Here is an 18,190-nt window from a genome sequence, read left to right as displayed (position 1 = left end):
CGCCCCCCCCCCCCCCCCCCCCCCCCCCCCCCCCCCAGGAACTTTATTCACACAGAAGCTTTTACAAGATACCAAGGTGCGGGTGCACGCAACACTGGATTTTCCACAAAGCATTAGCACAAATCTCTTGCCCGGATATCTACACCTCTGAGTGATGACCTATCGAGCCTATGCCAGGCCATTAAACCGGTAGGCGTCATGTGGGTGAGCCTTATTAAAGCAATCATCATCAGCCCTTGATAATTACAGCATGTTGTTCATTTGGTTCTAGACCCATAAACCTTCTTTATTCAGTTCTTTCAATCCTTACTGAGGATTTCAACACATTAATTCATCAGCTCCCAAAGCCATGAACCTTATTTGATTAGTTTATACATATTTTATTTTCAAGCATTTTATTTTAAGGTTGCAGTTTTCTATCTATCCCAACACCTATAATTTAGCAGAGTCTTTTTGTTTTTCTTTGGCAGCATGATTCCATCTTCCATCACCATGAATAAGTCGCTATTATTGTTTAGTTTTCAGTAACTGTTCTCCAAAAAATATTTTATGGATACACGATGTCCTCCAGGATTTTTGAACCTCTATTCTGATACTACACTTCCGTGCTTATTTGGAAAATAAAAACTTTCTTTTTTGAATTTACCTGAATCACCTCTTTACCTTGATCCAAGCCATACCTGCCTATAAAGCCACAGGCCAAACTAAGTATGGGTCTTTGTTGAAGAACATCAAACTGACTTCCCATTAAAAGTAAAAAGCGATAATGTAAGTAGGCAGAGGACCAAGCACCCTAAACTGGAAGCGAACAGGGAGTTTTTCCCAGCTAACCGGGGACTTATTTTTGAGTTACAATTAGACATTAGATACATAGCTTGGACCCATCTGTCAACAGACCTAGAAGAAGGGCCTTCAAATAGCTTTTCTAAAATCACCTTAATTGATATTGGGAATTCTTTAAATTGCTAAAAAGGAGTGTTCCTAGAGAAAATAACTCTCTATACGGCCAATGAGGTGATAGCTCAAGTGGTAAAGGTGCTTGTCCAGGACCAGGAGATCTTAGATTCAAAACCCAGGTGCTTCCTTGGCGGCATCGCCTACGGGCGGATAAAAACAGCGCCTAAGGGAAGTGAAAAACAGTACTACAGGAGGATCTAGAGCCTAAGGCTAGTTGGGATTTAAAAAAAACACTATACAAAGGGATCACGTTTTGACAAGGCGTCTTTAGTCCAGTCTTCTTTACAAGTTGATTCCTCGTAGCATGCTGGGTGTTGAGTCTTCTTCTTTTGGCGTCAAGATTCAGAAAATGATAGATACGCATAGAATTTTCTTTTCTTTTATTTTCTTCCGTTTATGTCTTCACTCTTTGTTATATACATCGGGAAGCAAAGCACTTTATACCTAAGGTTATGTATTTGTGTTTTGATTTGATTGTAGGGTTGTTGCAACTGCTATAGCTTACTTCAGACGGATCTACACAAGGTAAGTTACAGTTCTCTTTTTTTGCTAATATGCATTGTGTGCATTGTGGAACATATATTGCTATAGTTTGTGACATTTCTTTTTTCTTCGTCGATCTATTGAAGATGATATTTTAACACTCTTGCAGACCTGATTCCAACAAAGGTTGGGGGTAGCCTATGTCATGACCAAAGAAAAGTATCTATTGGAGATGGGGTATGCACATGGCCTTATTTTTCATAATAGGCTCCAAAAACTGTTGGGGCTAGGGTTTGGAGCCACACACACACACTTTTTTTTTTTTGGGTAATATCCAGTGCACACACACACACACACACACACACACACACACACACACGCACGCACGCACATAGTGAACTCAATTGTGAGCCGGAGAGAGGCACACAACGCGGTGTAGATTATATGATAATGAAATGAGTGCCAAGTACAAAAGATAAGGACACCCAATAAGTGGATAAGAGGGTGTTGACATGCACGGGGAAAAAACCTCCTAAAGTGAGAAAAAGTGTCCCAACTGGTACTAAGTGTGTTTACACATATCACTACCATATATATGTGTTACATCCCCATTGATCTCTAAACGCAAACCACAAGTGATTAGTACAACCCCCAAGAGGGGTGCATGCTAGCTCACCTCCCAATTGTAGGTTCTATGCTTTGAACCACCCCATGTTAGGGACTAAGTTCTGACTCCCACGAATCTTGGCCAGGCCTTTGACATGCCAATCTATGCTGCGCCACACATGTAGTTAAAGTCTTGGCCGAACTTTGACCAATAGCGAGGTTATGACAATTACAACCCATGTTTCACTTATATATTGCCCAATGTTGCTATAAATAATCATCCTGTTTATAAATAGCCAATACAGATGGATTTATTAATAATAACCTTAGTCGCTAGTATTAGCCTGCTTTCTCCTAATACGAGGGCACCCCTAACTCTACGAGATTAGGCTACTAATCTTGAGGATTAGCACTAGGTATGTAACATGCTTCCTCTCCTTAGACGTTTCCACTCTTGGAAATAAAATCTGTCGAAGAAAGAAAACTGGGAAACCTATGTTGTAAACTAGCAGTTGTCTCCCAAATCAAAGACATTTCCAGTCTTGGAAATAAACAGGGGAAACTCAAACTACATTTGACGACGGACTCCACAATCCAGTTCGCCATGTCGGCTCTTTCCACTTATAACTTTGTTGTAGGAACAAACTTTTTTAAATTTGTAGAGACGATTTTGATGGATCTTCTAAACGCAAACCACAAGTGATTAGCACAAACCCCTTAAGAGAGGTGGATGCTAGCTCACCTCCCAACCGTAGGATCTATGTTTGAAACCACTCCTAAGCGAGGGTCCACGGCCTGGCTCCCACAGATCCATGCTAGTCCTTCGGCATGCCGATCTATGCTTTGCTACACATGTAACCATCTTGCTATAAATCATATTAGCTTACTCTCTCCTAATCCTAGGGCTCCCTTAACCTTGCCGGGTTAGGCCACTAATCCTAAGGATTAGCACTAGGTACATAACAATATGGCTACAAATCCACCCTAGAGTGATAATGTGAATATGTACACGGATATGGCTGATCAATCCCCAAAAGGCAACAAGCCCAAAGCTTTGTGAAAAGCTTCAAACTTTTCACGAGGAAGAGCCTTCGTGAACAAATTTGCCATGTTGTCATGTGTAGACACATAGACCAAGCTAATCTCTCTTGTAGAGTCTCTTACGGACATAAAGAAGTGCATCTCAATGTGCTTAGTGCGAGCATGAAACATTGGGTTCCTCGCAACTGCTAATGTGCTCTGACTGCCAATAAAGGTACAATTGGAGGACACTCTGCAACTGCTTCTCACTGGAGACCAACCACAATCGGAAAACAAATGCACAAATTTAGATCACTTAACCTTGACTATTAATGTACAACACAATCCTCCACAAAATCTGAAAATTACAAAACACAACTTGACACCACCACTAGGGCCGACAACACCTCCCCCCCCTCGCCCCCCCTCCCCCCCCCCCCCCCCCTAATACAATATGTATTTCTTGGAGTATTTGATGATTACAAGTTTCAAGGGCCTATAAGCAAGACTCCTCCATGCATGGAGTGAATACAAATGAATCAAATACTCATGTTGTTGTGAGTGACAAAACCATTTGTTGATGAAGACCGTGTCATAGGCAGTCTCCCAACTTCACTGGGCTAAGCACCCGCATTACACTGGTCTTCCAGGACCGTGCACCAATACGCACGCCCGTACTAACACCTGGCAGGGTGATTCACTGCGGAGGGAAGAATACCTGGTCCTCCAAATGAAAGCTTTACTCCCAAATTCCCCGGCCCATTGACCTTCACTGGCTCTCAAAACTTGAGAGCATGGTCAGGGCAAACATAGGGACAATAGGATCTCATAGAATCCGAGAGAGAGAGAGAGAAGAAACATTTGTAAAAGAAATTCTGCAAAACAAAGTAGAGAGATTTGATTTGCACAAAAATCTTGCTAGACAAGAGTAGAAAACCCTGTTTCTTCAATGTGAAGTGTTGCCTTCCCTTGTGGAGTAGTATGATGCAGGCTACAGGCTGGTACAAATCAAGTCGGGCAGGTACATGCTGTACAGTGCGTAACCCTGTTGCACAAGGGCTGAGTGAGAGAGAGAGAGAGAGAGAGAGAGAGCAAATCGGGTTGCTGCTGTCCTCCTTAGAGGAGAGAGAGAGAGAGAGAGAGAGAGAGAGAGAGAGAGAGAGCAAGTCGGGTTGCTGCTGCCCACCTTATGTGTGGGAGGATTAGAATTAGGGTTTAATGTTCATGTGGGAGACATACACAGAGAGAACAAGGGAGAGAGAGAGAGAGAGAGTTGTGGGATAAGTCAACTCAGCTAGTATGAGTGTGTGACTCCCCTATCACACATGTATATTGCACTAGTACACATAGTGCACTTAGTACATTAAAAGTACTAAGTGTACTATGTACTATAACTTATGGGCTTGTACACACTATAAGGGTGGGCATAGTGCCTTTACCCCAACAACCTCCCACTTAAAGGCAAAGTGCCCTTAAATGAAGGAAAAGAAAAAATCAGCATGTACATGATAATATACAAGGCCATATCAAGGCTGAAACTGGCCTCATCCAATGCCCATCAAGTGTCTGCAATGAGCAAACCGCTCCGGAGGCAAACTCTTTGTCAACAGATCAGCCGGGTTGTCATCCGTATGAATCTTAACAAGCTGAATTTGCTTGTTCTCTATCACCTCTCTGATGAAGTGATACTTCACATCCACATGCTTCGTCTTTGCATGAAAGACAGGGTTCTTTGCCAACTGGATGGCACTCTGACTGTCACAATGCAACAATGGAATATCCCCTATATAACCCAAATCAACCACTAACCGAGATAGCCATAATGCCTCCTTGCAAGCCTCTGTGGCTGCAATATACTCGGCCTCTGTAGTAGATAAGGCAGTGCACTTCTACATCCTGGATATCCATGACACAGCACCTCCTGTGAATGTAAACACATAACCGGTAGTAGACTTTCGGTTATCTGGATGACCGGCATAATCCGAATCCGTGTAACCATGCACTAATGCATCCTGTTTGCCAAAGCAAATGCACATATCCTGTGTGCCCTTCAGGTATCTCATGACACCTTTCACTGCTTCCCAATGCTTCTTGCCAGGGTTGGCCATGTATCTAGAAACCACTCCCACTGCAAATGCAATGTCCAGCCTAGTAGCAACCATGGCATACATGAGACTGCCACAAGCTGAAGCATACGGAATCTTGGCCATATCAGCCCTGTCTCTATCCGACTGTGGGCTGTCCATAGCACTGAGTTTCACATATGGAGGCAAAGGAGTACTAGTCTTCTTCCCCCCGTCCATATTGAACCTCTGCAAGACTTTGCCAATGTATTCCTTCTGAGACAAATACAACACATGCTGATTTCTGTCCCGAAGTATCCGCATACCCAAAATGTGATTTGCATCACCCAAATCCTTCATATCAAAGGTTTGATGCAGCCTCTGCTTCAAGGTATCCATCTCCTTACGAGATTTCCCGGCAATCAACATATCATCAACATACAAGATGAGGATCAAGAGACTGCCATCCAAAGCTTTCTTGGTGTACAAGCAGTGATCTATGTCACTTCTCTTGAATTTCTGGGATTTCATGAATGTATCAAATTTATGATACCATTCCCTTGGTGCCTGTTTGAGCCCATAAAGACTCTTTTTCAGCTTGCATACAAGCTTCTCCTTTCCACTTACTGCATAACCCTCTGGCTGTTGCATATATATCTCCTCATGGAGATCACCGTGAAGAAAAGCAGTCTTCACATCCATCTGAATCAAGTCCAGATCATCATGCGCAACCAAAGCCAACACAGCTCTAAGTGTGGTCATTTTGACCACTGGAGAGAAGATCTCATCAAAGTCCACACCATATTCCTGCTTGAAGCCCTTAGCCACTAACCTGGCTTTGTATCTTGGCTTTGCATCTGGTGCAACTTTGAGCATGTAAACCCACTTGCATGGCAAAACCTTCTTGCCTGCAGGCAAATGCACCAACTTCCAAGTTCCATTTTTATGCAGAGAATCCATCTCTGACTTCATGGCACGCTCCCAAAGAGCCTTGTCTGCCCTCTGTAAAGCCTCCTTATAACATGAGGGCTCCCCACAGTCAGTAAGCATCAAGTAGTCAATCCCTGGAACAAACCTGTCAGGGGCTCTGGAGGGTCTTGTGGACCTCCGTACCCAATGACCATCATTTGCAGGTTGCTGTCCAGCCTGCATATCACCTATTGGTGGCTCCTGTTCCATGCCATAAGGCTGAAAAATCATGCCCGGTATCTCCTCTAACTGTGGCATATCCATAGGGATATCTTCTGCCATCTCTGGCTGTCCATTTGGACCATTTTCAGCACCATTTAAGGGCTGGTTTTGCTGCTGTAATGGCTGATTTACAGCCCTTGGTTGTTGTCCATGATGTCCATCATCATCAAAGATGACTCTGCCAGGCTCCTGTTGCCTTTCAGGCTCCTTATACATGCATGTTTCATCAAAAATGACATCATTGTTGCGTATAATCTTTCTATTCACGGGATCCCAAAGTCTATACCCCATTTCACCTTTGTCACCATATCCTAGGAATATGCATTTGTGAGACTTAGGATCAAGTTTGGTGCGCATTTCCCTGCGTATGTGCACGTACGCAACGCAACTAAACACTCTCAAGTGCTTGTATGACGGAGGCTTCCCTGTGCATACTTCCTCTGGCACTTTCCCACCAAGCCCCGTGTTAGGTGACCTATTTATAAGGTGAACGGCTGTCATAACAGCTTCAGCCCAAAAACCATGAGGTAATGCAGCATGTGACAACATAGAACGGACCTTCTCCTGAATGGTCCTGTTCATCCTCTCTGCTGTCCCGTTTTGTGGAGGATCATAAGGAGTAGAGAGCTCCCTCTTGATGCCTTTAGCATCACAAAAGTCCTGAAACTGTTTGGACATGTACTCTCCACCATTGTCGGAACGCAAAGCTTTCAGTGTTTTGCCAGTTTGATTCTCAACAAGAGCAACAAACTTCTCAAACATTGAGAATGTATCACTTTTCAAACGAAGAGGATAAACCCACACCTTGCGTGTGGCATCATCTATAAAAGACACAAAGTATTTTGCCCCTCCCAAAGAAAGCTGAGGCATCTCACATACATCTGTATGCACAAGCTCTAACTGAGCATCTTTCTGTCCAAGAGCTTTCTTGTGGGGGCACTGTAGTTGCCTACCATATATACAATGCTCACAAAACTGAAAACTTGAAAACTTTAGAGAAGGCAAGTAACCCAAACGAGACAATTGCTCCATTCCTTTGACACTCATGTGTCCCAACCGGCTATGCCACATAGAGATTTCCGGCAGCTCGGTTGCATTTACATTAGCATGGTGACAAACACCTGCATGCATGAAATAAAGAGTGTCCACCTTAGAGCCTCTGGCAACAACCAGTGAGCCCTTACTAATCTTCCACTTTCCACGACCAAATGTGGTAACATAATCAGCATCATTAAGCTGTCCAGTAGAAAGCAGGTTCTTCTTGATCTCAGGCACATGCCTGACATCATGGAGCATAAGCTGTGAGCCATCTGAAAACACAAGCCTCACATCACCTCTGCCAAGAATCTTGCATGCATGGTTATCACCCAAATAAACCACTCCTTCATTGCCAGCAGTATACCTGACAAACAAGTCTCTGCAACCTGTGACATGAAAGGAGGCACCTGAATCAATGATCCATGAGTGCATACCATGACCACCTGTAAGAAGTGAATGGGCATCAAGTGAAGACGTAAATAGGACCTCATCCTCACTGCCACGTGCATGTGACACATTGATTTCTTCAATCTTGACTCCACTTTTGCCCTTTGGCTTTACATCTTTGGCTTCATCTTTCTCTTTGTCTTTGCCTTTTCCCTTTTCCTTTTGATCATTTTTCCATTTGTAGCATTGCTTTTTAATGTGTCCCTTCTTGCCACAATAATGGCATTCCAAATCCTTTTTGGAACGAGACTTGCTCCTTCCTCGTTCTTGCCTTTTCCCCTTCTTGCCACAATAATGGCATTCCAAATCCTTTTTGGAACGAGACTTGCTCCTTCCTCGTTCTTGGCTTTTTCCCCTTTGCTGGGATCTCCCACGTGCATTCATTGCATTGGACTTTCCAACAGAGTTGTTTTTCCTGTTCGTCTCTTCTTGAAGAAGAGCACCCTCAACATCTGCATATGACAGCATAGCATGCGAATTGCTAGTGGCTGTCCTGAATGTGTCCCAACTCTCTGGGAAAGTACATAAGAGAAAAGTGGCTTTGAACTCATCGTCCATTGCCAACTTTTGATTAATGACCTGGCTGACAATACCATTAAACTCATTTAGATGGGCTGTCATAGACGCCCCTTCCTTCATCTGAAGACCTATGAGTTTCTTCAACCAATACACTTTGTTTGAGGCACTTTGTTGGGCATACAAGTCCTGCAATCTCTGCCACATTCCCCAAGCTGTCTTCTCTTCACGAATGCTGAAAAGTAATGAGTCTGACACAGACAACATGATAGTAGATCTTGCCAGCTCATCCATATCTTCCCACTCTTCAGCAGTAAGAGAAGCGGGCATTACACCCCTTTCTTTGATAGGCTTGTGCTGCTTTTTCTGGAGCAACACATTGTAGCACTGGGTTTGCCAAATATCATAATTATGCGAGCCTTCAAGCTTCTTGATATGAAGCAATGAAGAGCTCTCACCTGTGGTTGCCATAGCAGAATGCAACCTGTCAATGCCTGACTCCCTGCAAAATGTGCAAACACTGCACCAAAAGCACACAAAGTGCTCACAGTTATTCTCCCAAGCTTTATCTCCCACTGTTTGTGATGAAATCACCAAAATCTGGTTGCTGCAGATTTTGGACAGCACCTTAAATGTGCTCTGTTGCCCTTCCAAAGTACTGTACAGCAGTACTAAGTGCTCACCTGTGATGTACCAAACCTGTACCGGCAAGTACAGCAGCTGAAATTGATCCTTTTCCTCACTCAAATCAGTGTACAGCCATGCCAAAACTTGCACAAAGCTGTGCCAAATCTGTACCAGCAGGTACAGTAGCAATAAATGCTTTCCTGGCTGTCCAAATGAGTGAATATCAGACTTTTACAGTCCCGAACACTGCATACAACAGTTCCGAACAGAAATTGGGCAAAAGCGCCTTGACTGCAAGCTATTCACTGAGGATTCAAGGCATAAATGTCTTGCCTGCTGCTTTGCCAAGCTTAACAAGCATAAAATCTTGAAAAGCCCCTTGATTTAAGATCAATTGCTGATCATACATGGTACATTGACGCACATGAAGGCATCCAAAGTCTTCGCGATGCTTCCCCCTGGCCACATATACATCCAATACATGAAAGCCCCTTGATTTACAGGCACATTGAGTGCTTGTAAGGCATCAACACATTATCCACAGCATCAAATGCGAGTGCCTGCATGCAAATCAATTCAATCGGCACAAAAGCCCCTTGATTTGCACTGCAATTTGCTGCAAATTTTGCAAATCAATACAATCGGCACAAAAGCCCCTAGATTTGCACTGCAATTTGCCGCAATTTTGCCCAAATGTGCGATTTCTCACATCATACAGCATGTATGACTGCTTAATTGCACAATTACATCAAAAGCCCCAAATTTCGACATCCAATTTCTTGCAAATTGATCCTGATTGTGACCAATGTCACCCAATTTTGCCAATTTTGCTGAGAAATTGAGCAATTCGGCACCTGTATTTGCTCAATTGATGACTGTACTTGCTCAATTGCAAATCCCAAAAAAAAAATTGAAGCAGAATACCTTGTAATTTTTGATTTTTTTGTTGCAGAAAAGAAAGTGGGTGATGAATTTGGTGCTGCTCTGCAGAAATCTGATGTTGTTGGAGGCGGCGCTTCCAGCCTCCCTTGGCCACACATACATTCATGCTTCACCTCGCTGCAGACCCTTTGCCCTAATTAGCTACGGCTCTCGCCTCTTATAGTAGCTCCGGTTCTTTGCCTGCTCTCGATGGTTTCTCAGACGGAGGCCACAACGTCCAGTCTACGGAAGGAGTATGGCAGCCAAGCTCGTACAGAAGAGGATGTGGTCTCGCATGGCAACGTAGCCTTCTGCCAGCGATCTCCTCTGTATGTTAATGGTGAGGAATCTGCGGCCTCCACCCTGGCTACACTTGCTGGAGAGGCGAAGCTCGCAACAACGGCTGATGTCAAGGCGCCTGGAAGCAATGTCGTGACTGTTTGCAAGTCGCTGATAGGAGGAGGCGTGGCTGGTGGAGTGTCTCGTTCTGCTGTTGCCCCGCTTGAGCGTTTGAAGATCCTTCTTCAAGTTCAAAATCCTTTGAAACCGAAATACAATGGAATGGTCCAAGGATTGAAATACATTTGGGCTACTGAAGAAACTCAGCTACAGAGGATCAAGATAGCAACCTATGCTCTGATACCAGTTGTGTGGGAGGATTAGAATTAGGGTTTAATGTTCATGTGGGAGACATACACAGAGAGAACAAGGGAGAGAGAGAGAGAGAGTTGTGGGGATAAGTCAACTCATCTAGTATGAGTGTGTGACTCCCCTATCACACATGTATATTGCACTAGTACACATAGTGCACTTAGTACATTAAAAGTACTAAGTGTACTATGTACTATAACTTATGGGCTTGTACACACTATAAGGGTGGGCATAGTGCCTTTACCCCAACACCTTAGAGAGAGAGAGAGAGAGAGAGAGAGAGAGAGAGAGAGAGTAATTCGGGTTGCTGCAGTGCACCTTAGAGAGAGAAAGCAAGTTGAGTTCTTGCTGCAGTCCACCTGAGATGAGAAAGAGCAAGTCGGGTTCTTGCTACAGTCGGTCTGTGAGAGAGAGAGAAGGATAGTGTACGGGTTCTGTTTCAGCACCCGACCACAACAGAGAGAGTTCGCCTTCCCTTGAGCACGTCGTCTACAGAGATAGAAAGAGCGTCGGGCTGGCCAAATCTCTTTCTTCCACGCATTTACCTTACGTGTCCCTTCCAACGTAATTTGTGTGTTCTTTTATGGCAAATACATGACTTTCTTCAAATGGGTTCTGGGCACCCACATTTATTATTGCCCATGGCCAATAATTTTAATGAATGTGAACACTTAGCCTTATAAATACAAAGGTTAGAATAACACATTAAAATAAATGAATACACCATACTTACCACCTATTCACATGCAATAAAACATGTCAGAAGACAGGGCAAACTTCACAGCTCACTAGGCGCCCCCGCTCAGTAAGTGGTACATCATAGCAAGCAAATACACAAATACAAGTCACGCGAAAACAATTTCAGACATGCAAGTATGAATGCACGTGCACATGTAATGGACAAAATCTCCCTTTCATGAAACTTGTACAAAACATTCTAGTTGGGCACAAAACTGGCGCGACAGAATGTGAAAACCCTAGCCTTCCTATGGAGTAACAGTCCCATAGGCAAGACGCGATACAAACACGGGTCCTTCCATGGAGTGACAGGCCCATGGACAAGATACCGTCCTGGTCATACATGGGTGCCACAATACAGGCTCGTGTCCATATGGCACGATCCTGGTCACACATGGGTGGCACAAAACTGGTTCCCGTCCATGTGACACAAAGTGACTGGCTCTTTCACATGAGACACCGGCCTGGCCTCATCTGAACATGGCACAAATCTGGCCGCTCTATGGAGTGACAGTCTCATAGAAGTGGCAGCAGCAGAAATGGAGATGGACCAAATGGGCGGCCAATTGGTGACACTCAAATCAACCAAAAGGCGTGTGAGCCAAACATACTCAACTATCACTAAAAAAGCTGCCTTGTACTTAGCTTCAGATCTCAAAGTGGCCACTGTGGGCCGCTTCTTCTTGAGCCATGATTTGCATGAATCACCAAGACGGAAACAAAACCACTAGGACACCTTGGTGTTGCAACATCCAGCCCAATTGGAATCACTGAAGGCATGCAACTATGACTCACCCAATTGGAATCGCTGAAGGCATGCAACTGTTGTGACTCACCCCTCCCTTGGGATGGAACAATCAAAGTGGCCACTGTGGGCCGCTTCTTGCTGAGCCATGATTTGCATGAATCACCAAGACGGAAACAAAACCACTAGTAGACACCTTGGTGTTGCAACATCCAGCCCAATTGGAATCGCTGAAGGCATGAAACTGTGACTCACCCACTTGGAATTGCTAAAGGCATGCAGCTGTTGTGACTCACCCCTCCCTTGGGATAGAACAATCTAAGGAATTAAGTGCCTTGCAATAGCGAAAACCCTGCTTGACAACTTGCCAATGCCTGGTTCCTGGGTTGTGCATAAATCTACTCAATTGAGACAGCCCATACTAAAGAGCTGGCCTCATATTGCATAGATAGATCAAGTATCCAATAGCTTGTTGATATAATGTCTGATTCCTATTCGCTCGTGTAAGGACCCTTCCCATTCACTTTCTTTTAAGATGAATCCATACTCTTCGTCAGAATCCTGGATGCAAGCCTTGCACTTGTCGCAAATTGGTGTAGCCACATGCTTACAATTCTCAAGATTAGACCTTTCCGTAGTCTTTGTATATACTTTGATTGCATCATGACAATCCCATCATCACACTGTAAAATCTGAATGTCCAAATAGTTTGCAATGGGCTTCAATCTGATATCTCAAAAGAAGCATGTAACTCAGCCTTAAAGGCTAAAATTTTCTAAACATTTAGGCTTGTAAGTAGCATGTCATCAATGTATAAAACGATGACCGACAAATTCTCTCTAGTCTTCTGGACATAGAGGATACTCTATGTTGGACTCCTACAAAACCCATGTGCAACCAAGTGTACATGTATCGTCTTGTACCATACTCTAGGATCCTCCTTAAGGCCATACAAAGCCTTCTTTAACCTGCACACTTTGGCTTCTTGTCCCTTCTGAACAAAACCACATGAGACTGAGATACATGGACCTCCTCATTCAAATCACAGTTCAAGAAGGCGATTTTGATGTCCAATTGATGCACATTTTGTAAGCCCAACGGAGCGTGCAGTGGCAGATTTAACCACGTGTCCAAGTGATATAAATAGAGAGAGAGAAGGGGGAGAGAGAAATGGGTATTGGGGTTTCACACAGTCATAGTTGCCAAGAAACATGTTTCTTCCATGAAAGATGTTGGGGAAATGTTTCTGAAACATTTCATGTTTGAAACTCGCGTTTCTTTGAAGGCTTTTTTTAAAACTCTTTTTTTTAAACGTTGGTGGGTTTCTTGAAGTATTAAGGTTTCAGTTCTTTTATTTTTAAAAGTGACAAGTTTTTATGGCTCTAGTGATTATTCCCCTATTTTTCATCTATGAATCATGCCATGATTCATGAACATGTGTTTTTGTCTTATGGAGATGTGTTTGAATGTTCATGTCATGATTTCTTATAGAGAATGACTTGTGTTACAAGTGATGTGTAGCTGTGACTTATTTAGTTCAAGTTTGAAGATGGTCATGACTTCTCTTGCAGATAATACAACTCATCTGATGTGTAGAGTGTTAATTTGACATCTTGTGCAATGTGCATCAATATTTAGATGACTACCATGAGTTTATAACTTGCACTTTCTTATAAGGTGAATTTGGGCATGTTCCTAGATTCATCTAGGTATATATATATATAAATATTTAGAGTCTATGTATAGAGATATATGTTTATCTTTGAGTTTTTTACGAAACCTTTCAGATGGCGTTTCATGCATGGACCGAAACTTGTGAAACCCGTTTCGAAACTCCCCGTTTCGAAACTCCATGGCTACCATGCATACAGTACACGCTGAGCGGAGAATAGGTGCTGCTCCCTTTTTAGGAATTTATTTTAGGAACAATCCACGGGCTTTTCTAAGCCAGGACCAATACAACAAATGAATACAATATCAAACAAGAGTGCCAATGTCGAGGTCGGGCTGAAGTCGATGTTGAGGCATAAGATATCTGATGCCGAGTTCACCATGAAGGATGACCCACAAGAGTCTTACACCGGGCTAGTACCAAGATATGAATCAATTCTTTGTTGCTCACAAAAATCTCACAAGGAACTCAGGGATGACATGTTGAGAAAGATACACGGCTGTCCAAGTTTCTCTCACCAAAAGAGAGGAGTGGTGCTTCTTTAAAAGGGTGGCAGCCCTCTAAACACGGCAGCTGAAAAGGTGGTGCTGCTGGGGATGGCAGCGGCAACCAACAAGCGGCAGTGGAGGAGCAAACAGGGCACCGAATAGATGGCTCTAGGCGGCGAAAAACGCCAACAAAAGCGGTTGAGTCACCGGCGGAAGGCAGCTCTGGGCGGTGGAAAACGCTGGCGGAAGCGGCGCTGCAGATGTGGCGCTCAGCGGAATCAGGTCTGCAGAGGCGGCGGTGGCTGAGCTACAGGCGGGGCAGAGGCTAAGGGTGCAGAAGATGATAATAAGGATGATGTAGAGGAGGAGAAGATGATGACAAGGTTCTTGCTCTCCCCAAGCTGGTTCTCCACGAGCTCTTCTTCTATGCCTCTCCAAGAGGGTACAAGCTTCTTATATACTTGACATGGGTGCCTGCATTTGCCAAGCTTTGCTTTTGTTTTAGTTTCTTGCTTTTGCTTTTTCTTTATTAAATATCATTAATAATAGCCAAAGTTCTTGATTTGTGCTTTTACAACTTTAGGGCCTTGCTTTTTGGCCCTGGAGTTGCATTTTGAAAAAGCGGCTTTTAGCTTTTTGATCCAGCTTGATGTCCTCTTTCTAGTGGTGCCCTCAGCTTTTGGTCAACATAGTTTGACTTTTTGCTTTTTCTTGTTGTTTGACCAAGAATGGTACTTTGCCCAATGCCAGCTTTAGGAACCCTATTCCCATGTATCCATCAACCTGTCCATGTGTCCGGGCATGAGTTCCATCATGTGAAAAGAGCTTGGAGGACCAAATAGTTACACATTCCAACCATGATATGCTACCACAACAATAATATAACTAATGGTGGTCATACGAGAAGTGGAAGCAAAGGTCTCATCATAGTCTATGCCCTTCTGATGCTGAGCATAACCCTTTGCAAATCACCGTTCAAGAACACCAGCAAAGAAACAAGACATTGTCCTTGGAGCTGGTTTAGAGGCTCATGTAGCATGGCTCAATGCGAAAGACTGAGAGGTCATGTCTTGCCTCAAGATACAAAGACAACCTACATCAATTCATGAAGCATGGCTCAGTGTGAAAGACTCAGAGGTCATGTCGGAGACAAAGACGACCGATGACCAGCCCACGCCGCCCCCCAGAAAGGCCTTCTAGAACTCCAGTAAGGGAACTGCCAAATCTGTTTTGGATCCACCAACTCCTGCAGTGGCCTCCCAAAAAGTGAAGACATTATTGAGGACGTTTCTATTTAGGAGAAAACTGTGTACCATGAATGACATGCATAGAAAGGGCCGTAATCAAAGGCTGGTGGCCTTGCGCAGGATCTTGTATGCTGTTCTCAGAATTGTGATGGTGCAAACCTACCAAGTTGCTGCCGTCCTTTGGGCACAAATGGATGGAGTCCTTAGAGAGGTACCCCAGCATGAAACCTGTCATGATCTTGATGAAAGTTGGCTGTAGGTTGTCCTTCAAGAGCTCTCAGTAAAGCTGGAGAAGGGCCATGGGTAGGCCATCCGCTGTAGGACAGCTCCCTTTGAGGATACAAATGCAGTAAGAAAAGTGCCAAATCTGGTTTGAAGCCGCCAGCCCCTGCACTGGCCTCCCAAAATGTCAAGATGCCATGGAGGATGCTTCTATTTGGGAGAAGATTGTGTATCATGCATGATGTCCATAGAAAGGATCAAAGCTGAACGCCAGTGGCATTGCCGAGGATTTGTATGCTGTGCCCACGATGATGATGGTGCAAAACTGCCAAGTCAACGCCCTCCTTTGGGAGCAAATGGACGGAGCCCTTAGAGTGGTGCCCCAACATGATACTTGTCATGAAGAATCTCGTGTGACCTTATCCCTTGCAAAAGACCGGAAGGAAGCACGGGCATGGACCATAGTCACAGGAAACGGCCATTTCAGTCTCTAGAAACATGCTTCTCCGGAACCCATCCGTTTCCATGGCCATTTCTCGTTTCCCAAGTGATATTGTCACAGGAAACAACCATTTCCACCCCTAAAAACTCATTCCGTGTTTCCATTCTCGAACATTTCTGTTCCTGTTTCTCGTTTCTAGTGACTATGGCATGGACACTACACTCTGTCTGCGAAGACACAATGGCCTCCAGGGAGAAACGGGTAGGCTTTATTTGGGACATGATCCAGGGAGAAACGGGTAGGCTTTATTTCCAAGGGCTATTTGGGCTCTGCTCTTGGAGTTGCTCAAAGCTTCAATCCTTTGAAACAGTTCTTTCTGTTTCTCACAAAATCATTCTGGTAGCTATGAGTTTCAGTGCTTTGACAGAAATTCCCCGTGTCTTGTGCTCTTGACAACCTATAATCATATTGAAGGACTTCTGTAGATAGTTTAATGTTTAGAGATGCCAATATTGCTTTGTGCATGTCAAAGTTATCAAAGGCAGAGCTTACAAATTGACCTTATGAATTACGTATGCGCACAAATCTTGTGAAGATAATGTTATACTTGTAACAAATGGTGTTATTAAGAAAAAACACATTTCCTTACTATTTATTTGTATGATAATTCATGTGGCATAACTTTTTTGTCTTTTTATTTGTCTAGGGTGGGTAATTTCCAGCGTTGAGTTTTGATCATTTATGGAAGTTATTTGTGCTTGTAAATTCTTGTGACATGACAGGAAAAGCTTTGCTGAATTCGATCCGTGTTTGGTAGCTCCAACATGCTTATACTTGGCATCGAAAGCTGAGGAGAGTACAGTGCCGGCAAAGCATCTTATCTACTTCATGAAAAAGATATGTATGTTTCTTCTATAGCAGTTACAAGAGCTTACATGGTATTGCTTGATAAGTGATTTATGATGGTTTGTGCAAGCACAACAATTGAGCAAAGTGTGGTGGTCATTCTTTTAAAAAAGGACTTAGCATTCCTCAGTTAAGAAGCTTCCCTGTCGATCTTCCTAAGGCATTGGTACTTGATCTGGAGTCACCCACTGTGCATCAATAGTTGGGTAGTTCTTGAACTTGACTAGGAACTGGAGGAGCTGTCCCCTCTTATTGCCTTATTCTTGAACTTCTTCTCTTCTTCTTTGAAGGAGTTGATGACTCCTTCTAGGGTGAGGTTTGGGAGATTTCTTTGTGTGGTGATGAGGTTTTCGTAGGGATCTTCAGGCATTGACATTGACTTGATAAGAACAGCTACAACCACGTCTTCATCCACTTGGCTTTAAGTGCAGCAAGCTGGTTCATCAAGGATTTCATCTTGTTCACATGGGCGTTGAATTTCTCATGTGACTACATCATTAGGTCATAGAATTGTATGTGCAAAGAGACCTTGGAGTTCTTTCCCTGTGCTCCAAAGAGCTTATCCAGCATCTCATAGGCTTCTTTGGAACTTGAGAAATCAACAACATGGTGTATGAAGTTGTCGGACAGTCAGACCTAGGGCTATGAGGCCAAAGGCTTTTTGATTCCAGAGCTTCTAAGCTCTTTGGGCTTCATCTTTTGCTTCAGGCATCTTTTTCTCCCCCTCAATAAAAAGCTATAAACCCTCTCTCATGAGACTAGATTTCAGTTTAGTCTACCAAGTATGAAAATTATTCCCATCAAAAATTTCAATGAATAGATGGGAGGCCATGATATGAAAGGGGGGTCTTCGATCTTATAATGTTTGAGCCAGTGTCTACCCTTTTACAGATAAATCAGGGTTTTTAGAAATTAGGGTTTCCAAATTAGGGGGTTTTTGAAAATGATGCTATAGGAGGCTATAGCAACATGTTAATGTCATGTATGTACCCTTCATTTTAAGAAATGATGAAAGATTTGGGATTCATGCTTTGATTAAGATGGATTTTCAGAAAATGATGAAAGCCCGAAATCTGTACCTTCCTGAGTGTTGTTTGCAGAAGCACTTTGATTAGATGTAGGCTCTTCCTTCTTGTTCTTATTCTACTAGTGATGACAATGTTGGCATCAGCTCTTGACAGGTGCTATTCAACGTTGATATGTAGAGCTG

At 43.6% G+C, this 18,190-nt stretch overlaps 1 protein-coding gene across 4 annotated transcripts in view; it reads left to right on the top strand.

Moving 5' to 3' along the window:
* LOC147636757 (cyclin-C1-1-like) overlaps positions 1 to 18,190 on the top strand; it is a 117,064-nt gene that overhangs the window by 78,636 nt on the left and 20,238 nt on the right. For 3 of the 4 annotated variants that reach the window (XM_086800281.1, XM_086800280.1, XM_086800282.1), the window contains 2 exons: positions 1,438 to 1,482; positions 16,857 to 16,975. In XM_086800281.1, the coding sequence (XP_086656407.1) occupies positions 1,438 to 1,482; positions 16,857 to 16,975 (164 nt within the window). Of the gene's footprint in view, positions 1 to 1,437; positions 1,483 to 1,609; positions 1,678 to 16,856; positions 16,976 to 18,190 lie in introns of all 4 variants that reach the window. The other variant, XM_086800283.1, reaches the window with a different exon arrangement.

This window comes from Cibotium barometz, chromosome 7, assembly GCF_041138505.1.
Source record: "Cibotium barometz isolate CiBa-2024 chromosome 7, ASM4113850v1, whole genome shotgun sequence".
NCBI lineage: Eukaryota > Viridiplantae > Streptophyta > Polypodiopsida > Cyatheales > Cibotiaceae > Cibotium > Cibotium barometz.
This window is presented reverse-complemented; position numbering and strand designations above follow the sequence as displayed.